The following is a 23486-nucleotide window of genomic DNA, read 5'->3' as shown; positions in this document are numbered from 1 at the left end:
GAGGCCGTGTCAGCTAAGTTCAAGGAGAGTGAGAAAGCTGAGATAGCTAGGCAAAACAAGGAATATCATAGCCTGCAATACTCAGGAACTGGAGGAGTCAGAGAGCATTTATTAAAGTTGATTAATATCAACAATAGGCTTAAAGAGATGATGGTGGGAGTACATGACACATTGCTGGTGCATCATGCACTGAACACACTCCCAAGCAGTTTTGACCATCTCAGGACTAGCTATAATGCTTAAAAGGAAAACTGGACTCTAGATGAACTAATAGCCATCTGTTCTGATGAGGAGGAGAGGATTAAGAAGCAAACCCCAACCATTTACCTGCTTGAAAAGCCTAAGAAAAGAAAGTCACATCCACCGAACAAGCTTAAGCCTAACAAGATCATCTCTAAGACATCAGCAACCACAGGGCTAAAGGATAACAAACCATTCAGATTCAAGTGCTACTTTTGTAAGAAAATAGGTCACATGAAAAAGGATTGTATTGGCTATAAGGCTTGACTAGCTAAAAATGGTAAGATTATTTCTAATACAGTTTTTTCTTTAGAAGTTAATCTTGTTAATGTCAATCCACAATCTTGGTGGATTGATTCCGGGTCTCCTATTCACATAACTAATTCCTTACAGGGGTTCAAAAAGACCAGGACTCCAAGAAGTGAGGATGTTAGCTTGCGTGTTGGAAACGGGATGAAGGTGACAGTAAAAGCTGCAGGATGTCTTAGGCTTGATTTAGGATCTGGAAAATTTCTAGTCTTGAATAACGTTTATTATGTACCTTCCATGAGAAGGAATTTAGTTTCAGTTTCTCAATTGGTTAAAGCTGGATGTAGTTTTTTAATTGACAATAAATGAATTCTTATTTTTCGAAATAAAGAGCAAAATGGTTCTGGTGTGATATTGGATGATCATATAAAGTTAAATTGTTCAATATCTCAACAAGATATTTCTTTTGTTGAAACAGATAACACTAAAAGTACTAGCACCTTAACTGGTGTTAAGAGAACTAGGAACAATGAAAAATATGCATATTTATGGCATAGAAGATTAGGTCATGTATCCAAAGAGAGACTGAAACTATTAGTAAAGAACAACATTTTAAACGAGTTAGACATTTCAGATCTTCATGATTGTATTGAATGTTTTAAGGGTAAGATGACAAACAAACGAAAAAAGACTGCAGTAAGAAGTAAAGAGTTGTTGGAGCTCATACACACTGATATCTGTGGTCCATTTAAACACCAAACTATCTGTGGAAACGTGTATTTCATTACATTTATTGATGATTTCTCTAGATACGGTTATGTTTCTCTACTCTCAGAAAAATCACAGGCACTTAAAGCCTTTCAAATCTATAAGGCTGAGGTAGAGAATCAACTAGAGAGAAAGATCAAAACAGTAAGATCAGATAGAGGTGGGGAATTTTATGGAAAATATACAGAAAAAGATCAACAAAAGGGTCCTTTTGCCTTGTATCTGCAAGAGCATGGAATTAAAGCTCAATATACAACACCCTATAATCCCCAACAAAATAGTGTTGCAGAGAGAAAGAATAGAACCCTTCTAAATATGGTTAGGTGTATGATGTGTACCACTGGGTTGCCAAAATTCTTATGGGGAGAGGCTTTAAAAACTACAAATTATATTTGCAACAGAACACCAAGTAAAGCCATAGAGAAAACTTCTTTTGAATTATGGTGTGGTAGAAAACCAAGTCTTTTTCATTGTCATATATGGGGTTGTCAAGCAGAAGCTCGGATTTATAATCCAAAAATGAGCAAGCTTGATGAAAAGTCTGTTAGCTGTTATTTCATAGGTTATCCAGATAAATCTAAAGGTCACAAGTTATATTCTGCTAAACACTCACCCAGAATTTTTGAAACTCATCAAGTAAAATTCATAAATGAGAAAATTCACAATACAATTTATGAGGATTTATCCTCAGATTTTGAAGAACTTGTGATGGATGAGGATTTAGCAAATACATTACCTTTTGATAATGATTATGAATTAGCAGATGACATCATTAGAGAAAATCAAGATGTAGATGATTATGAAATTGATCAAGAAATGCAAATTGACAATCCAGAAAACAATATAGTTGTTCAGAATCCTCCCATTGCTGCAATTGCACATATAGCAGAACCTAATCTAATTCCACAACCTCCACAACCTCAAAATAATCTAATTCCAGCTCTTCCTCAAAATCCTATGCTTAGAAGATCCGAAAGAGCTAGAAAAGCAAAATTTGAGGGGGAGGGGGAATTGTCCTTACATTGTCAGTTATCTAACTGAGGCAGACGTAGTAGAAGATTGTGCAGAAGACAATGATCCAACAAATTTTGTTCAAGCTACAGAATGTGTTGAGTCAGAGAAGTGGCAAGAAACTATGCAATCTGAAATTGAGTCAATGGAGAAAAATGAAGTTTGGGAATTAGTTGAAGCTGATCCAAGTCAAAAGGCAATTGGCTGCAAGTGGGTTTACAAAACCAAGAAAGATGCAACAGGAAACACTGAAAGACACAAGGCAAGGTTAGTTGCAAAAGGATTTACGCAGAAAGAAGGCATAGACTACACTGAGACTTTTTCTCCAGTTTCTTGTAAAGATTCTTTTAGGATTATTATGGCGTTAGTTGCACACTATGATATGGAGCTATACCAAATGGATGTTAAGACAACCTTCTTAAATGGAGAGCTTGATGAAGTGATCTACATGAAACAACCAGAAGGATTTATTGAAGCAGGGAATGAGAATTTGGTCTGCAAGCTGAAGAAATCAATTTATGGACTCAAGCAACCTTCCAGGTAGTGGTACAAGAAATTTGACTCAGTGATTTCCTCTTTTGGATTCACTGAAAATCTAGTTGATGAGTGTGTTTATTTAAAAACAGTTGGAGATCAATTTATTTTATTAGTACTATATGTTGATGATATACTTTTGGCTAGCAGCAATCTAAAAGTGCTAAAAGATACCAAAAGTTTTCTATCAGAGAATTTTGACATGAAAGATCTAGGTGAAGCATCATATGTACTAGGGATTGAGATTAAAAGAGATAGAGCACATAAACTGTTGGGATTGCCCCAAGAAAATTACATTTCTAAAGTTCTGAAGAGATTTAGTATGGAACAATGCTCTGGAGGAGAAGTTCCAATGTCTAAAGGTGACAAGCTCACAAAAGGTCAACAACCACAAACTGAAACTGAGTAGGAGAACATGAAGTCAAAGCCTTATGCAAGATTAGTTGGAAGCCTCATGTATGCTCAAGTTTGCACAAGACCTGACTTAGATTTTGCAGTTGGGATGTTATCAAGGTTTCAATCTAATCCAGGTTATGAACACTGGGTTGCAGGGAAAAATGTGTTAAGGTATTTACAGAAGACAAAGAATCACATGCTAGTTTACAGACAAGTCAATGATTTGAAGGTTATTGGATTTTCAGATTCTGATTTTGCAGGGAATTACCCTAATTCAAAGAAGTCCACTTGTGGATACGTGTACATGCTAGCAGGAGAAGCTATTGCTTGGAAAACCATGAAGCAGACATTGATCGCAACCTCAACCATGCAAGCTGAGTACATAGCAGTATATGAAGCCGTGTGTGAAGGGGTATGGATAAGAAATTTTCTACAGCAAACTCAAGTACTCAGTCACATTGTGGAAGACAAATTGGAAGTCTTTTATGACAATGAGGCAGCTGTGTACTTCTGCAAGAACTATAAGAGATCTAGCAATTCCAAGCATATAGATTTAAAGTATTACAGTGTTAGGGAGAGGGTTAAAAGGGGTGAGTTAGTGGTCCTAAGCATAGATACAAACTCACAACTAGCTGATCCTTTCACAAAAGAATTACCAGTTAAAGTGTTCAAGAAACACATATAGAGCATATGTATTTTGCCTAACTTATATGCTTGAGGTCAGTGGGAGCTAAGTCCAGTAGGAGCAAACTAAAATTTACAAGTTTTGAGTTATTGTTTTAATCATCCTTGTGATAACAGTTTTCTTTGTTTTAAATAAAGTCTTGAGGTATTTCAGAATTGTTATGTCATGCTGCAGCTTTACATTAGTTTCTGAAAAACTTACACAAATAAGTTACAGTTGTATATATACTTGCATATCAGATGACTTTAATCATGTCTAGCATGATGATATGGTTCAAGCAAGTTATAAAGTCATTGGTGTCTAGTTTATTGCTTGAAGTTCTGGTTTTAAAACATACGGTAGGACTTGATGTATATGTATTCTATACTTGTTAATACACATTATACATATATCTCAATACTGAGGGTTTGGACATATGTATTTTGCAGGAGCTTATGTTGTAGCAAAGAAACTCTGCATTTTTGTTAAAGTGTAACTCGTTTCTTGTTCTGCATAAGTAACTGCAAGGTGACCATGTTGTGATGGGATTTTTGATTCGATTGTTTTTGGCGCCCACTACAGTAGGTAGTATAGTTTCTGACATTACATGAACTTAATTTTCATAAACCGGAAGTGATTGTCCAAGTGGGAGATTGTTAGATCAATTTTGGACATATCACATATTATATGATTATATGTTTTAATGTCATAATCTATTTCTACATGGAAACAAAGATAATATCAAATCTAGTTCCTAATGATTTCGTGTATTATATCATTATGGTAAGGAATTCTAATTTAAGTCTAGAAGCAAGACTACAAATCAGTATTGAATCAGGAATCTAAATAAGATGACTTAACTTGCAAGATGTCTTTAATGGAAGGACTCTTAAAGGTTAAAGATTCCCTATATATAGATGGTAAACGTTCCTGTTATCACTACGAGTTATTTGCATAAGTTTCTGTCCATTGAGAAAGCAAAGAGTAGTGACTAACAGAAGACATTGCCTAGCACCTAGCGACTTCGGATTAAGGCACAATGGATCACGGTGTCGTCGTTCATGAAGATGGTAAGTAAATCTCATTCACTAAGCTAACGATTAGTTGTTATGCATATAATCTTTGATTTTGTACTCATATCATGTAATTTTAATTTGATTTACATTAAAACAAACTAAAATCGCATCCATATAATTACTGGTTTCAAGAGAGAGAAAGAGCGCAGAAGGAGGGGGTCTGAGAAGAGAATGCGTGCGATAATCCCATGTGGTTGTTGTGCATGTCTCCAAACATAAAATAAGTGAATCTGGGAGGCCATTAGGAGAGGATCTCAGTCCCGGTATAATGTGTCAAGATTCAAGTTTTGTACTTTAAACAGATGGAAAATTATTCCAAGTAAAAGTGAACCTTGTGTCATCAACCAATCAGAGTCATTCAATGAATTTAGTAATCTACTACACTAACCTCGATGTTAACTCTGTTATACGAAATCAAACCACAAAAGTTTTGGCCAAAAATAATAGAATACCTCTCTCTCTCTCTAATCCTAATCCTCCATGGACAACCAGGAAGACGACCCAGTAACCCTCTCCATGTGCCTCGACCAGTGCCAAGGCCCCTCTGCAAGTCCCGCGATGCCGTCACCCCCTTGATCACCCCTTGATCGATGCCGACGTCATTGCCGTCGAGGGCATCTTGAGGCCTTGAAGACGAGGGCGGCGACGGAGAACTTTGCCTGATATTTTAGGACGGTGAGTTTGGGTTGGGGTGGGTGTACCCAGAAGATGAACTCAGTGTTCAATTTTTTTCTGGGTATGAAAGGGTCAAGTGGTGGTCGATGGGTGATGATTAATTACTGTAGATATGTTTGGTTGAAATTCATACACTCAATGTTCAAGACATTGATGAATATATGAGGAAGAGGAGAGAGACCATAATGAAAGATTTGCAGAACTGTTGACTAACCATAGACCAATTGACGGTGGGCTCAAATTAACGGTGCACTAGCACATGATGGCGGTTCAAGTGGACCTCAGTGTTTTGAATAAGCTTTATCTGAGAGCAGTCTTTTTCACTGTGGGGTAAATTATTCAGGTAACTTCAGAGCTGACACAGTAAAATTGACAATGTGGGAAACATGATATATAGCACGTCTAAAGCAAACCCGTTTTCTGCTTAGCATGAATATGGTGGACCCTCAATTTCGAATATCCATGTTTGCAGTGACAAACAGATTCACATAAAAATGTTTAACAAGATATCAATAGTTCTAATTTTTATATGATGTATGCATGCAAAAGATTCTCGGATCTTAAACCCCAAAGTTCGTTCTCTCCTGTAAATATCATTTAATTAATTAGCAAGAAGCATTAATTTATTAATTGGGTTCTAGAATCTTAGACCAAAGACCTTGTGTTTTTAGCTTCTGTAACCCTCATCCGAGACATGAACGCTGCGCAAAATGCATGCAAACACGCACAGATCAGGCACGATTAATTAGTTTATAGTTAACTGAGAGATTATGAAAGGATTTCCTAGTTAATTACCTTCGAATGATGATTCCATGCATGCAAGGGCAATTTTAACTTTTGAAGTAGCAAAAGAGGAAAACGAAAGGATCGAGGCTGAAACATAACACGTCGGAAAATGGTAATGAAGCCAAACAAAAAGAGGCCATGATGATACTTAGTACTCATTATTACTGTTCCGTATACACAAAATTTAGATCGATAGACAGAGACGGAATCGACAGTGAGAGACAGCGAGAGAAATAGAGTTGAGTTGAAATCGATTTTAAAGAGAGTATGAGTAATGCAGAAGAGAGAAGCAGATGGAGACTGAAAATGTTTCGTAATGATCTGTTTGTAGTTGTTCTAAAAAGGAAAAAGGCGGAGTCCTTCTCTTTGGGCGAAACCCCAAATACAGTAGTAGTAGTTTTGCCAGTGGTCCATATCCTTACCCTAGCTAGGTCGTCACTGACACTTGAGTTTTACCAGTGATAGTAGAAGCCAGTGATGAAGCTCATACACACTCCGAGACTCCAGAGTACTCGAACTGGGGTCTGGCATGGGATTCGTAAACATTATATATTATCCCTAAGTTAGGGCTGAAGATATATATATAATGACATAAAGCCATGTACGTATGAGGTATCAACAGTAGAATCTGTGACTCTCTACTGTGTTCATTGTCTGCATGTATATCTGCCTTCCTCTCTGCACTCGCTGACCACATTCAAGACTTCAATGTCGACTCTGTTCATTTGCGTGGCTCGATATGTATGAGTCATGGTGAGGACTGAGGCCAGTAGCGGGTTGTGATGAAATGTTTTACCCAGTTTAATTAGTCTCGAACTCTCGATCTTTAGCAGACTGGCAATTTTATTGCGAACTTTGTCCAAATTCAAGTTGAAGTCTAGCTTCGTCATACGATAGGGTTTTGGCATATTGATATAGAAAACATTTTCATCCAATATCTTGTCCATTATATTGAAGTGTAGCTACACGCCTTGACGCCTACACCCAAAAATGCAATATGCCAGGGTTGATGTGCAAAGGTGCATGAGAGACTGAGAATCCGGCCTGCAAACTCTTATATATGTACATACGAGCAGAGAATTAAACCCATCAATTACAGAAAAAAGAAACAGCAGTTTATCATACAGAATCGTTAAACGAGGCTAATACCATATCATTTTTGGAGATACATGCCATACATCTCCATACTCACGTACTCTCCCTGGTTGGGTGTACTTATTGACGTAATGAAACAAAATTCAGACATCCGCTTCATTTGATGATCTATTAAAGACTAAAATGTCACATGGATGTTTGAATGATGAGTCGACAGTAGAGTTAAATCAATGTAAGAAGATGGATAATAGAAGGAAATATGAGATCGATCTCGGAGAGGTAGATACATAAATTAAAGCATAGAACTGCCACTTCCAACATTAAATAATGCATAGAAGAACCTGGGCTATCATACTGTTTGTCTTCTTCTTCTCGCTCCCTCTTTCACTCTCACTCTCATAAACGCACAAGAGACAGACACAAACATTCAGACAGTCAAATTGAACTAGTCCTCCGCAAACAAAATCTAAACCCTGAATTTACACTGATTAGCCACCTCCGATCCATGCCGACTAGTACATACTACTACTGCATCCACACGATAATGTCCATGTTTAGCTTAACACTAATAATTAAAATAAACAGACCCAAGTCCATGATGCCGACCTCCTCCATTAGTGTCCCTACTTTCGTCATGATCATCCTCGTCCTCCAGATCTTCTTCTTCATCATTTTCAGCCTCAGCGCAAAGCTCCACAGCGTACTGGGCGTGACCGTCCCCAAAACTCCTCACGTGGTCCTTGAGTGACCTTTTGTGCTTGAAATCCGAGCCGCAGATGCAGAACCAGAGCTTGCCGCAGTTCTTCTCGTGCGTCCTCCAGTCTCCTCTCACGGCAAACAGCTTGCCGCATTTCCGGCAACCGAATGGCTTCGTGCCGTGCTTCCTTTTGTAATGTGTCTGCAGAGTCCTGAAGTCTTTCAGCGGCCGTGACCTAGGGTGGTCTATGTTGTTCCTGCAGCCCTCGGCGCAGCAGTAACATGGTAGACGGAGTATGGATGAAGATGGCTTCGTTCCCCTCAACGATTCCGGTCCCTTCCGGTACTGTGAGCCGTGCCCCCACATATGCATCTGATAAAACACACGAGGAATGATATAATTAAGAAACCAATTTATGGTATAGTGTAATCATGAGGTTATTGGCCGGCTCAGCTGCCTCAGCATGATCTACCTGCATGTTGTTGTATCTGTTGAAGGTTTTGCCGCAGACGGGGCAGGAGAACTGAGTCGGGCCGACGAGAATTTGAGCAGGAGAAGGGATCCAGTACTGGCCTTCCATTGGAGCTTCGATGTGAACAATGGTATTGTTGTTGTTGTTTGAAGGTCCGGAAGTGCTCAAGGGCTGCCCTATGTGAAGGGCTACTGTGACACCATCCTCATGATTTGCGTTATAATTAGGGTTTTTATGGTGAGGCTGGGTGGATGAGGAGGACTGTTGCTGGTAGAAGACGTGGTCGTGGACCGGCTGTCCGGGAGGGCCGAGAGTGAGAAAAACCGAGTCGTCTTCATCTTCTTGGTGGTGCATGGTATCTAGCTAGGCCGGAGAAGAAGAAGAAGATTGGGAGAAACAGAGCTAGCTATGAGGAGGAGGCATAAAATAAAGTCTAGTTTTAATGTTGGGATCGTGTTTTTTTTTCTCACTATTTTCAGGCGCAGGGAAATCTTAGCCAAGCTAAAGCTATAGGTAGGTAGCTAGCTATTATATATAATGTCAATCTTGCCATCAGATGAGAAGGATTGGTTGTGCTTGGGTTAAGAGCAAGAAAAGTTGCACGTGTAGAGGGACTTGAGTTGATTATATGTCTCTGTGTGTTTTAGGTTTTGGCGTGTTTGGATACAAGAGGAGACAAAAAACCAGCTAAGGAGGAGAGTAATGCAATATATGCATAGAATAGCGTACCAGTATCCATTCATTACCAATACCATTCTCACCTCTCACTCACTTTGCTCCAAAATCCAAATAATGCTCGATTCCCAACTCTCTCTCTCTCTTCATTTCGTTTATATGGATATAGTAAACTGATATCTGCCCTTACTCACTCTGATTTCTAAAAGACTCTTTCACTCTCTCTCTCTCTCTCTCTCTCTCTCTCTCTCTCTGGGTTGGGAGAGTCATAGATAGAAACATATACAGTATGCAGGGAGAGATACATAAGGCAGGCATGGAGAACTGTAGGGTGGAAGGCGTGAGTTTTCATTTCCCAACTTTTGGCAATAAAAGAGAAATGGTGATAATAGTGATAGCAATTTTTGCGGGAAAGGGACGTTACCGTTTACCACGTCCTCATTTCATTTACCTAGAATGAGATCCATTCAAAAAAAAAAAGGGAGGGATAAACCTCAATTCATTTAACCCTTAAATTAATTGACCGATTTACCTGAGTGTTACTAGTCGATTATATAAAATTCCATACACAATTTTGTGTTATTGTAGCATAATTCAAGGACGAAGAACTTTAGAATAGTAAAAGAGAGCTCGTACTAAGATTGAGAAAGTGCTGCAAACTATTGTTGCCGTTGCTAAAAGTAATTACTGTAGTTCGTTGATCATCTGCCCTCTGATGTTGATGATGTACATATGTACTTTCTCTTCTTTTCTCTTGCGATAGGCATATACATATTTTTGAGATTCTTAGACAAAATCCAAGCATAAGTACCATCATTGGACATAAATGAACAAAAATCTCAATGTTGGCCAAAAAGTGAAGATGTCATGAGATCGTTCTCTTCCTATCAACTCTCAGTCATCTACAGCTTACTTTGTCCAAAAATGCTACTTTAAACACTCAACTGTCACCTTTTTCAGTGTTTTATTGGCCTATGAAGTACAGTATTGAAATTCCGAAGCTAATCGTATATGACTAATCATGGAAATGACTAATCCAAAGGAGTCACACTCAATATATAGAATTTTCAAACTTTTATCCCCCAAAACAATAAATAGAAGTTTCGTTATCATTTTGTTTTTTTTGGGATATATTAATTAATGGGCCAACCAGAGATGTCCTATAGTTTGACTAGATACGGCCCAAAATAGAAAACTTGAATGTAGACAGAGAATTCAAAACATCCCATCAATGCTGATCTCACCACAGAGATTAAAACACAGACGGTAAAAAAGCTATCGATCATTGCGCTTCTTCCCAAAGAAAATAAGGACTAGACTGGCAAAAGGGTTGGTAAAAGTACTACTAGGTTTGATCAAGACTAAGAGACCACTGGATGATAATGACTAAACCTAGCTAACAGAAAAGCAGAAGACAAGGGTTATTTACAAAAGCCCTAGATTGGAGACTAAATATATATATATATATATATATATATATACAAATACAGATTAGGGTTGATGCTTGATTGTTGTTATTTTCTACTCTGACTGACAGATAGAGGCCAAGTTCTACATGTGGGATAAGAACTCTTTAATCTTCATCCACCCTTTTTGCTTTCACTACCCAGAAATATAGTGGGAATTGAAAGTAGAACTTGAGTCTTGACCATTAGTCACAATTTGCAATGTCGGAGATACCCCCTAAGCCCTAACCCTAGCTAAAGAGCACTATACACTGAGAGTGGTAACAAGTAGTTTTTGTTATTACAATTTGAAATGTGCAATGTCTATAGCTGAGAAAGTTTAATAATTCGTGCATGGTTCATTGCATTATCATGAATACATGGTGTATCCAATGCTTTGATTTCGACTATATAGGAGTGCAAGTACTCCTAGCCTTAGCATGAGTAGTATCTGTATTGAATGACATGTGCTAGCTATAGAATTGAAGATGGATCGATGGAACGAGAGACAAAGTGTTGGTCACGCACTAAGTGTTTGCCTTGTGAAAATATGTATATGCGAGACTTGAATCTAGGAAAGACAGAGTAAAAGTTTCCAATTCTTCGTCTTGTCTGGAAAAGGAAACTGGGGAAAAGCTAAGAGTGGCATCTGATCAGACTTCATAGCCGCCCCATTGATCTGTCAATCACACAGAGGGAGGGAGGGAGGGAGAGAGAGAGAGAGAGAGAGAGAGAGAGAGAGTTCTGATTCTATAGCTAATTACACTACTGTTCAAGTGGCAGTGCCAAACTCTATCATCAATCACAACACTGCTCTGTAGTCAAGAGTTTATTTTTGACTCCACCCCAGTTCCAAAGAAGAGGAATCTCGGCAGAACTTCTTAATTAGCCTCCGCGCATACTATTTATATTTGGAATTTCGGACTATGTAAGTAAAATTGAGATCGAGACTGTGGAAAAGTGTGGAGTACGTAATGCTTTCTTTGAGTGATTTTGCTCTGTTATGAAGACAAATTAGTGATTGTTTCATGAAGCGTTAACTCCCAATTTTAGTAATAAGCAGAGGCCGATCCGGGATATAAAAATAGGGTAAGCTAATTTATGTGTTTTTTTAGGGATGACCAATTTTTTTTAGTACCATTTATGTACAGGTAGAAGTGCATGAGAGATGAGTTAAAACATGATTGAACATTGTATGAATATACAACTCTTGTCATTAAACCATATTTACATAAGAGGGACTTAAAAATAAGAAGATAAATTGCTGGAAAAAAAAGAGATAAAGAAGAAAATGTGGGAAAAAAGGAAAGAATTAAAAGGAGTGTCGTTGGATTCGAACTTAGATTACCTAGGATGGACACAACAACTCAACCAACTGAACTGATAGTGGCAACATAAAATAGGGCACATACAGTTATAAAGTAACTAGAATTTTGCCTGGGCTGGAGTCTAGGTGGCCTCTTGAATAGGTTTATCACTGGTAATAGGCAATGGCGGATGATGTTGGCTCCTAGAGTCCCAGTTTTGATCGTGTATATATATATATATATATTGATTATATTTCAGGGTCTATATATGGATGATTGTATACATACCATGCATGAACCAACTTGAAAATAATCATTTCGATTAACTCAAAACCCCAAACCTTTGATACCAATGGATCAACAAATCCAAGATTTGTGATCGAAGGTAGATGAATTTCTTCGTCTCTTAGTTCTTCTAGAGAAAACGTGATCTGTATATTTGGGAGAAGAGTACGACGTGAATATTACATTAAATAAATTAACAAACAAACCACTTGTAGGTCCTAGAGGGGGTGTGAATGGGTGTGAATAGGATTGTGATAACTTTTTCGAAGCAATGACACAAGGATAGCAATGATGTGTAGTGTCCTAATGTACACATAGACTATTTAATTATGAAAGTAAAAACAAACGGAAGCAATAAAGAGATATAATACTAAGATGTTTTTACTAGCATAAACCATGAATGTAGGGAGAAAAATTGTGTCCTTAACTCTTGAAGGGCAAACCTTTCCACTATGCACACCTCTTAGTACAAGCTCAAGGTTCTATAAAACACTAGTCGGGTGGATTGCCGGAAACTAACACCTAGAGGACTAGTCGGGGGCCTAAATGGGGACTAGACGGTTTGTATTTTTTAATTTTTATATATCATATAAAAATTAAAATAACATTAAATTTAATGGTTCTAATACACAATGACATTGACATATATATAGTATCAAAGGAACACACCAATATTCCAATCGGCAGTCCAATACAGAACAAAATTTTGAAATCAAGAGCAAGATTTCAATCACACGGTCACACGCCCATGACAACTGAATCTCAAACCTAAAAGAAATCTTCCAAAGTGTTTTTACTTTGTTTTCTTTTTCTACATATTTCTTCGACATATGCATTGAAACTTGAAAGTCACTCTCTCTGAGACTTGCATTCTTTCGCAGGTTCTTGTGTGCACTCATTTGACCAAGTTATTTTGCGAGAGTTGCTTACCTGAAGTAAGGGTTCATGGTTTATCTAACTGTTTCATACTTCCAGGTATAAACTGTGAGACTGATGATTATTAACACATTCCTTGGATTTCAATCCAAGAAGATCTCATTTTATACCATGAGTGACTCATACCCAAATACCCAATATAACTTATATAAGAACATGAACAATGATTAAACAGATGTTACAGATCCAAACAACAATAGGCAAAAACACAAAAAACATCGAAATCATAAATCTACAACAACAAAAGGAGAAGGACTAAATCCTTCAGACGAATCTTTATGTTAGTCATAGACTCAAAGCACATAAGACAAATATAGGACATATAAGGTAGGACTAAATCCTGGAGAGATATGTTATGGAAATTTTCACACTTTAGACCACTAAGTTGGAGAGAGAGAGAGAGAGAGAGAGAGAGAGAGAGAGAGAGAGAGAGAGAGAGAGAGAGAGAGAGAGAGAGAGAGAGAGAGAGAGAGAGAGAGAAGCTCTCAATTTATACGCAAAACGTGAGGCTCCACGGGAGCCTACGCAAGCAGCTGATCAAATCAACTTAACCTAACCAACTTAGGAAAACTAAACTAGAGAGGCCAACAAAAGAAGGAGCCAGGTTAAGTACATGGTTGAAAACCAAATGTACTTAGAAAGGAAACAAGACACAATTATGAGAAGTAATAAATACAACGACTTAGAGAAAAGTCAAAGTGACCAGCAACATGTATTGCATACGGTGCAATATATATACTTAATTGACAAAGAAATAACAACAACCCTAAAAATATGCATAGTCATTACCGAGCCAGATTTGGAGGAAAAGAAACAGAGAGGAAAAGACTCTGAGTCTGGCGGGGAACTCAGATCCTCTTATTGAGGCACAATAGTAATAGAGCAACTAAAAATGCATCTAGTTGGTTCTGAAGTCCCCAAACGAAACTAGACATAAAAACAGGATTTGCCAAGGATAGAAGTAGAGTCTCATATCCCGAATGAAATGCAGATACATGATTACAAATTTGCCCATGAGATCATGTTGGGCCTTCAGACATACTTGGCCCAAACAACTTCAACCAACTTTCAAACATACATACTTGGCCCAAATGTTGTTGTTTTGTCATCAAGGAGCTATGCCAACATAATTTCTACCTACACCACTAAATGCAACGAGTGGAACTAGACTTACTTAGTAGGATCAGACTGATTTAAGTTCAATTCTAAGGTAAATCCTTTAAGTTATGGCAACTTCCCAATCGAGATAATTTCGCAATGCATAAATCACTGATCGAGTGTCGAGATTATTTGGAGAGCTCCTCTCCTTAGATTAAGTTTCAGTATCTTCAAGTTCATATAGTTCTGTTACGGTGTTACCCATACGAGGATGGATAAAAACGGTATACCGTATATCCTTGTATGAATCATAGCCAAGATTCGAAGAATTTAAGTTGACCTTCATGTTTTTGAGACGTCCACTCGGAATAGCCATTGTCAAGGATCTGAGTTGATGACTTGAAACTGTACGGGCAGTCCAGCAGTCTATTAATCCGAGACTGGCTTCCAACCGTAACTCCAACCAGAGAGGGAATAGTTGATGTCAGATAATGTAGGTATGTAATACGTTGTGTATGTATGTGAAAAACCTCTAAATTGGATATCCTAATTACTTTGAAATCCAAGACCTCGACATTGAAGTGCTTAATGCATAACGAAGAGTTCAAACTTCGGGTGTTGTATGTATTCTTGTAACCTTTCGAATACTTCCAAGAATCATAAGGAAGATATATAACTCGATCCCAACAATACATGACGCGCAAAATTTTACAAGTGAAGGACATTTGGAGAGGAACTCCCAAAGCAACCCATTCAACTAAACGTGAAACAAATCGAGGGATTTCAAAAAGTTTAGCCTAGAACTGTTCTGAAATAATGCTTTGTGCAACATACCGTTTTGCTTTCCATGGAAGTAGTTGATCCAAACCGGAGATATCCATGGATATGAGATAGTGTTTCGTTACCAACTCGATCCAATAGTCGACAAGAGGATACTTCACGTACTTGTGCTCTTCGATTTCCTCTAATCAGAAAGGCTCAGAATTTTCTTTTTGGACCATCGTGTCCGTCACGTCTTGGTTAAGCATCCTCAAGGTTTCACCTTATAAAATCACCAAGGGAGTTTCCATTGATGCGGGGTGCAAGACGATAATGAAATTGTGGTAGTGAGTCCCATAATTTTCTTCTTGGTATAATATCTCCGGAGCAATCTGCTTTTCTTCAATTGCTACTCGTATAATATCTCCGGAGCAATCTGTTTTTCTTCCTAGTAGAAATTTTCTAATTGCATTGGTACAATGTACGAGTGTTTCAATTTTCTTGATCGTAAGGCCTATGGTGGTAATGTGGGGATCAAGGTTGACATTGCCAAAGCTTTTGACACGCTGAATTGAGATTTTTTAATTCGGGTTCTACAGAAGTTTGGGTTCTCTAATATTTTTATCAGCTGGTTATTACTATTCTTCAATAGGCAAGGTTATCAATTTTAATTAATGGTTCTCCTCAAGGCTTTTTCTTTTGCTCTCGTGGTGTGAGACAAGGGGACCCTCTTTCTCCATTGTTATTTTGTCTTGCCGAAGAAATTATCAATCGTGGTCTATCTTTGTTGCTCCAAACTAGTCAAGTAAAGCCAATATCGTTTCCTCAAAACTGCACACCCCCTTCTCATGTTTTATGTGTTGATGATCTTGTTGCTTTCTGCCGTGGGGACAAACATTCTCTTACCCAATTGCGAAATTTCTTTGATCATTACAGTTCTTCTTCCGGTCAATATATAAATGCCGAGAAAAGTACTTTTTACCTTGGAGCCAAGTATTAGTATCAACAAGGGTCAGTTCAATGTATATTGGGTTTTCGTGCAGGTCGGCTGCCTTTTACTTATTTGGGAGTTCCAATCTTTTGTGGCAAGCCTTGGATATGTCATCTTCAAGTTATTGTTGATAAAGAAAAATCGAGACTTATGGGTTGGCAAGGGTGTCTTCTCTCTATGGCTGGTCGGATTCAATTGGTGCAATATGTTTTTCAAAGTATGTTACTTCATAGTTTTACTGTGTATCAGTGGCCGGTCTATCTCGTTAATAAATTAGCATTATGGGCTCATAATTTTATTTGGTCTGGTAACATTGGGACCCGGAAGATCGTCATTGTTCCTTGGACTCAGGTGTGTGTCTCGCAGCAAGAATGGGGACTTGGTATTTGTAATTTATCATCTCTAAATTCAGCGGTTGTTCTTAAGTTTTCATGATATTCTTATTCTTCTCATTCTCAATAGGGTACTTATGTGCGCGCAAGGTATCCTATTATATATAATTGCAAGTTAGGTTATCGTAAATCTTCAATTTGGCAAGGTTTTCGGTCAATTGCTTCTCACTTTTAGCAAAGTTGTCGTTGGTTAATTGGGGATGGAAAGTCGGTTAGTTTTTGAAAGGATAAATGGCTTAAGGTGCCTATGCTTGAGTCTTTGGGTATCTCAAATTGGTCTCATTTTAGTAATCTTCGTGTGGCTGATTTTATTTCCAATAATTCATGGCAGCTTACTCCATTCTTTTCTCACAATTTTCCTGTATTGGCCGAGCAGATTTCTGATATCTCCCTTTCTCTATCTGATGTGCTTGATATGCTTATTTGGGAACCCTCTTCCTCTTGTGAGTTGTGTTTTTCTAGTGGATATGATTTTATGAGGCTTCATCTCCCTGTGAAAGTGTGGGCATCTAATATATGGCGGTATTATATTCCTCCTCGTTACTTTTTTTTGGTTTGGAGAACTCTATTTGACCGGCTACCTACTGATGATAGGTTGCAAATATGTGGAATTCATGTGGTGTCCATCTATCAATTTTGTTATTGCTCTGTTGAGACTTCTTTGCACTTATTTTTACATTGCCTTTTTTTCTCAATGTGTCTGCAGGTGGCTGGCAGTTCAGTTTGGCACTTCTTTTTCTACTTCTGCCTCTTTGATAGATTGTTGGGTAAGCTATTATCGAAAACTTTTCTCCACTCAGTTTTATAATTTGTGGCTAATGGCAGACATGTTTACCTTAATGGCTTTATGGAAGGTTCAGAATAGGCTAAAGTTTGACAATCGTCCCTCTCTTTTCTCTAAGTTGTGTTGCTCAATTTTGGCTTGGATCCGTCAAATTAACCATTTTGGTCCTGGTCACTTTAACGGTGTTCTTGATGCCCGTTTATTAATCTCTTTGGGAGTTGTTCCCAACTGATGTAAGGCTCCAAAAATACATCATGTTTTATGGCATATACCAATTTATCATTGGGTTAAAGTTAATACTGACGGATTGGCTAAAGGTGACCCATGTCTAGCAGTATGTGGGGGTCTTTTCGGGATTCTTCATGTGGTTTTTAGGGGGTTTTTGTCAATTGCTTGGTTGGAATTCTTCATTTTATTTTGAGCTTTTATGCTGTGATTTTGGGAATTAAAATTGCTATTGCTAGAGGTTGGTTCTACTTGTGGTTGGAAAGTGACTCTGTAAGTGTGGTGACATGTTTTTCTTTTAAATCTTTCTCTCCCCCGTGAAACTGAAGAGTCTGTTGGCACAACTGTCTATCTAAAATCTGCCATATATATTTTCGATACAGTCATATATTCAGAGAAGGAAATACAGTAGTTGACAAAATAACCAATTTAGGCCTTACCAGTGACTCTTTTACTTGGTATGAAACTCTTAAATGTCCTCGACAACAAGCTCATACGCACTGCATTTGATGCAATCGTCTGCATCAGGCAATAGCTAGAGGATTTTCTCCGTAGAGACTTCCGGCTCGGCAACTGCGATAACCGATCCACATCGTCGGTTATTCCACTGTGAAACTTGTTTATACTGCCTCTAGCTAGATCGAATATTTTTGTCGGTCGAAACCCTAGCCTAGATGTATGATTGGTTTACAAAACCATTCAAACGTGTGCATCCCCAGAGATTCATGGGCCTTTTGGGCTTATATGACGGTCCAGAAAAGCCTCATGACTAGTAAATCCGGTACCCTTATCTCACAAACGTCCTGTATTTGTCGACTTAAGATATGCATGCGTCTTTTTTTTTTTTTTTTTTTCAGGAGAATCATATGCATTTGGATCAGAATGTAGTCATATATACATCATGCAGTTTATATATGCATGCACCTCGTGTCCATCTTAATCTCAAACCTAAATATCAAGCATTCAATCTCAGCAATATATATATATATATATAGTCCCTATCTAGAGTGAACCTTCATTTTAAAATTACAGAGTGAAGTTTTAATTTTAGCACACTTTTCAGTCAATATTTTTCACCATAAGTTATTCAATATTTAGGTATGCTATTCAAGATCATCTATACAAAATTTTATCCAATTCAGACATTGCTAAGGTATTGAAATTAGATTAAATCAATGAACGAATTAAAGCTGTTCAACGTGAACCGTTCGTGTAAATCTCGATTTTGAAAGCTCAAACCATTCTTAAATTGGATGAAATTTTGTAGAGATGATCTTGAATATCATACCTAAATATTGAATGACTTATGGTGAAAAAATATGACCGAAAAGTATGCCAAAATTAGAACTTCACTCTGTAATTTCAAAGTGAAGATTCACTCTGGATAAGGACTATATATATATATATATATATATATATATATGAAGCAAACTAGGGTTGTTATAAATTGGAATACGGTTGACGATCGACTTCACTTCTCCTGACAAGACAGTTCTCTCTTAAGGCTTCTCAATTAGATGAAATTTTGTATAGATAATCTTAAATAACATACCTAAATATTAAATCTCTCATGGTGAAAATATTTGACCGAAAAGTGTGCTAAAATTAGAACTTCACTCTGAAATACCATGAGAGATTCAATATTTAGGTATGTTATTCAATATCATCTCTACAAAGTTTCATCTAATTTGACAATAGTTTGAGCTTTCAAAATTGAGATTTACACGAACGGTTCACGTTGAACAGTTTTAATTCATTCATTGATTTAATCTAATTTCAATACCTTAACGATGTCCGAATTAGATGAAATTTTGTAGAGATGATCTTGAATAACATACCTAAATATTGAATCGCTTATGGTGACAAAATTTAACCGAAAAGTGTGCCAAAATTGGAACTTCACTCTGTAATTTCAGTCAAGCTTCACTCTGAATAAGGACTATATATACAATCCTTATAGTGAAAGATCTCTTTTTTATGTTAAAAAATAGATATGTCACTTGACCAACTTTTCGATTATATTTTCACATCTACACCGTTGAACTTTTATAGTTTAATGTATTAATCATCTATGTAAAAATTCAGTCAAAATAGAGGTGTTTAAGACATTCAAAACATTAATTTAAACTTATAAACATGAACGGTTCCGATTTGATAGATTTGATGCGTCTATTGTTTTCACCATGTTTGATTTCTTAACGATCATCATTTTTACTGAAATTTTACAGAGGATATTTACACATTAGACTCTAAAAGGTGAACGGTTTAGATGTGAAAATGTAATCGAAAAGTTAGTGAATGAGTTATCCCTTTAAAATACCAAAAAAAAAGTATCATTTAGTGGAATTACCATATATATAGATGCATCCACCCCATTTCCTTTTTAATCTCAAAGTAAAATATCAAGCATTGCCACCAAATGATGAAGCAAAATAGGGTTGTTACTTGTGTTTAGTTCCTCCAACTCGTTCACCATTATGAAGTTGCAACTAGAACTATGTAACGAAATTTTGAACCAGAATAAACACATAGTTCAGTTCCCCATGATGACATGACCGCCGCAGTGTGAATCAAATTTGTTGTCCGGCACAGGCACGTTCTGGCCACCGCGCGTGGCGAACGCCATGATGAGCCAGCAGCCCTAAAACAGAAGGGCATCCATTTCCAGTTGTGGATAGCCATCTACAGTACTACTTTGGCCCTTTCAGGACCTGAAAAGCTACTTCCCCATTTCACACGCGACGTGGCCACCGCGCGTCCACTCGCGCTCCCCTAGATTCCCCCTCTCGGAAACCCCTGGAATATTCGGACCCAGAAAACCTTGATTGATGTCCAGTCTTCGATCTTATCCGATCAGAAATTACCAAATACCCCCCAAAGTAGGTGCGGGAGAGGCTGACGTCACTTCCAGCACATAGGATTAGGAATCAGGAAAGGGAATATTCAGCCCCACAAAACTTGGTTTCCAATTTCTTATTTTTATTTCTTCAAAAATTAAAACCAAGATTCTGTTGTGTGTATGCGAGTATGCGACGCCCCGAGCTCGATATTTCTATCTCTCACTTTCCTTCCTTCTCTTTCTTCTCCTTTGAAAAAACCTCTCTCTTTCTTCTCCATTTTTCTTGTTTATAAAAATCTGGAAGCTTGGGGCTTTCTTGGCTTCCTATATATAATTTGGCTCCGGCTAATAGCCAGATTATTCCGTTTTCTGATTCTACTTAGATCCCATATACCCCAATTTTCCTCTTGTTCGGTTCTATCTATGCTTATTAAGACAACGTACAACACCAACCCTCTTTCCTTATAACCACATTTCTACAATTACACATCTCATATCTGCCTCTGATTGTAATTGAAGCAACAAAAGGGCATAGAGAGTGAACGATCCGAGACAAACAACAACACATAAATGTTAATGGATATCACGGAGGAAATGCAGGGCTCGAAGCTGGGCTTGTATGTGAAAGGCTTGGAGGAAGAGAAGCTAAAGATTCAAGTTTTCCAAAGAGAGCTGCCTCTGTGTTTGGAGCTTGTGACTCAAGGTACATACCCTTTACATTTCAGCTTCGTTTTTGCTCAGTTTTGATTGGTTTGGTCGACCAAGCGCCATGAAAATTTTGTATCTTGATGAGGCTTTTCCTTTTTCTGTTCTTTTTGTGGGGGTTTTAGCCATTGAGAGGTGTAAGCAGGAGATGTCGGATGGTAGCATAGAGTATAGGCACAGGCAATCCGAGTGTTCGGTGCAGACTTCCAGCGAGGGACACGTGTTTGAGGAGTTTATTCCATTGAAGAGGAGGTCATCGTCTGATAGTGATAATGATGAGGAAGAGTCTGATCATCACCGGGATAATGTTAATGACAAGGATAAGAGTAATAGTGGTGACAAGAAAAAATCAGATTGGCTTAGATCTGTTCAGCTCTGGAATACAACCCCAGATGAACCCCAAAAAGAGGTATGAAAGTAACACACTTCAATTGTGATTGGTTAATTAGTGATCTGATGTGAAAGAGTAGGAGATGATGAAAATTTGGTTGTTTTGGTGATCGCAGGAAGTGCCTAGGAAGGCTTCAGTGGTGGAGGTTAAGAGAAGTGGGGGTGCTTTTCATCCTTTCCAAAAGGAGAAAAGCATTGTGAAGACTAATGGAGCAGTGGCAAAATCGCCTGCTTCAGCTCCGGCCACTAGCTCAACTACTGACACTGTCAGCGGTGGCAGCGGGGGTGGAAACAGCAAGAAGGATGATAAAGAAGGGCAGAGGAAACAGAGGAGGAACTGGTCGCCGGAGTTGCATCGCCGGTTCTTGCATGCCCTTCAACAGCTTGGTGGTTCACACAGTATGTACTCGAAACATTTCCATGTGTTTGGAAATTAATGATTGAATGCGTATCTGATATGTGGTTGTTTTGTTAATTTGGTTTTCAGCTGCTACACCTAAGCAAATTAGGGAGCTAATGAAGGTCGACGGGCTTACTAATGATGAAGTCAAAAGCCATTTACAGGTTTGTATATGTGACTATTTATCCTTTGCATCATACGATTGGCAACATGATATACATTGCAGAAATTGGATTGTATAATTTTAATGAACTTATCAGATGATTTGTTGTATGAGATTGAATTTTATAATAACTCACTCGTGGTATTAATCATGATTTTTAAGGAGTGAATACTGTTAATTTGGCCCTCGGACTAATTTGAATATTTGATCATGCATTATATTGAAAGTTCTGCAGGTTATAATAAACACGATGACATGAAGAAGACTTATCTAAATAGCATGTAAAATATCAAACTGAGTTCGGCCTACTCTAATGTTATGTTATCTTCCAATTTTTACAGAAATATCGTCTACACACTCGTAGGCCAGCTCCAACGAACAATAACAACAACAGCAGCAATGCCCAAGCACCACAATTTGTGGTTGTGGGAGGCATTTGGGTGCCACCACAAGACTACAATGCAGCTGTAGCTGCTGCAAACACAGCTTCAGGCGACGCAACCAGGGTTGCTGCTGCAGCCAACGGAATCTATGCACCCGTGGCTTCAACACCTTCTACAGTCACCCAAGTGTCCCCATCAGCAATGCATAGACCGCGACCGAAGAAACCAAAGCCCTCTTCTCATTCGGAAGAAAGGGCTAGTCATAGCGGTGAAGGTCACGGTCACTCCAACTCCACGGCTACATCACCCTCCACCCATACGCCTGCCTCCCCTCCTGTGTAAAGTTTTCAGTATGAGAAAATGATGTAAAATTTTGTAATCAGCATTATAGAAAGTTAAGTCATATTGATCAGTTTTCTGACTTTTCATCCACTGTTTTGTTTTTCTCTCTTGTTGTGTTTCTGAATTACAAGATGTAGAGGCGTTGGATACCAAGGATAATGACAGTCAAGTTTTCGAAATTTGAATAAATTTTACACACAATTTGGAAGCAGATTGAAAAACAACTGCACGCCAGTAATAACATATGGTCTTTTGGTTTATTCTTTGTTCTATATGTATGGACATTTGCATAGCAGCTGTTTGTGCTAGAAACTGGAAAGGTTGAAAGGGCAGTAGAGGCAAAAGATTGAATGTTAGATCTTTGGCTGGAATACAGATATAGCAGTAACAAAAAATGCATTGTCTTTGTAAATTACACTAAAATTTTTAAATATGCCCTGCAATTTTCATCAGATTATATAACAAGGAAAGTTTCATCAGATTAGCTTACAAGTTTATTAATTTTCACATCTGAATCTGTCCATATTGTCAAAACAGGCAAAGAAGGTTTGGTGGAGAAGATAGGTCTATTGACTCTATACTTAATTTCGTTTGTATAGCTCTTACTTAATGCAGGAGTTAAAAGCCCGTCATTGACAAAGAATGGAATAATCCTGTTCTACCTTAAAAATGTATAAAAATGGAAATGTAAGAATCTTGATCCT

The 23486-nt window shown here is 37.9% G+C and overlaps 3 protein-coding genes across 3 annotated transcripts; 2 read left to right on the top strand and 1 right to left on the bottom strand.

Moving 5' to 3' along the window:
* The first annotated feature begins 3217 nt into the window (after positions 1 to 3217).
* On the top strand, positions 3218 to 3883 carry LOC126792420 (secreted RxLR effector protein 161-like). The gene has a single exon (XM_050518842.1). The coding sequence runs from the start codon at positions 3218 to 3220 to the stop codon at positions 3881 to 3883; it is 666 nt and encodes a 221-aa protein (XP_050374799.1).
* Positions 3884 to 8059: 4176 nt separating this feature from the next.
* On the bottom strand, positions 8060 to 9017 carry LOC126791589 (zinc finger protein WIP6). Its single transcript, XM_050518066.1, has 2 exons — positions 8664 to 9017; positions 8060 to 8563 (listed from the first exon to the last, which is right to left on the bottom strand). Exons 1-2 carry the CDS (start codon positions 9015 to 9017, stop codon positions 8060 to 8062), a joined length of 858 nt encoding a protein of 285 aa, XP_050374023.1.
* An 11630-nt stretch (positions 9018 to 20647) lies between these two features.
* LOC126790652 (transcription factor HHO3-like) lies at positions 20648 to 22852 on the top strand. Its single transcript, XM_050516976.1, has 5 exons — positions 20648 to 21102; positions 21230 to 21513; positions 21611 to 21893; positions 21982 to 22058; positions 22399 to 22852. Exons 1-5 carry the CDS (start codon positions 20970 to 20972, stop codon positions 22780 to 22782), a joined length of 1161 nt encoding a protein of 386 aa, XP_050372933.1. The 5' UTR covers positions 20648 to 20969; the 3' UTR covers positions 22783 to 22852.
* Positions 22853 to 23486: the final 634 nt, after the last annotated feature.

Source organism: Argentina anserina, chromosome 4 (genome assembly GCF_933775445.1).
Source record: "Argentina anserina chromosome 4, drPotAnse1.1, whole genome shotgun sequence".
NCBI classification, from domain to species: domain Eukaryota; kingdom Viridiplantae; phylum Streptophyta; class Magnoliopsida; order Rosales; family Rosaceae; genus Argentina; species Argentina anserina.
This window is presented reverse-complemented; position numbering and strand designations above follow the sequence as displayed.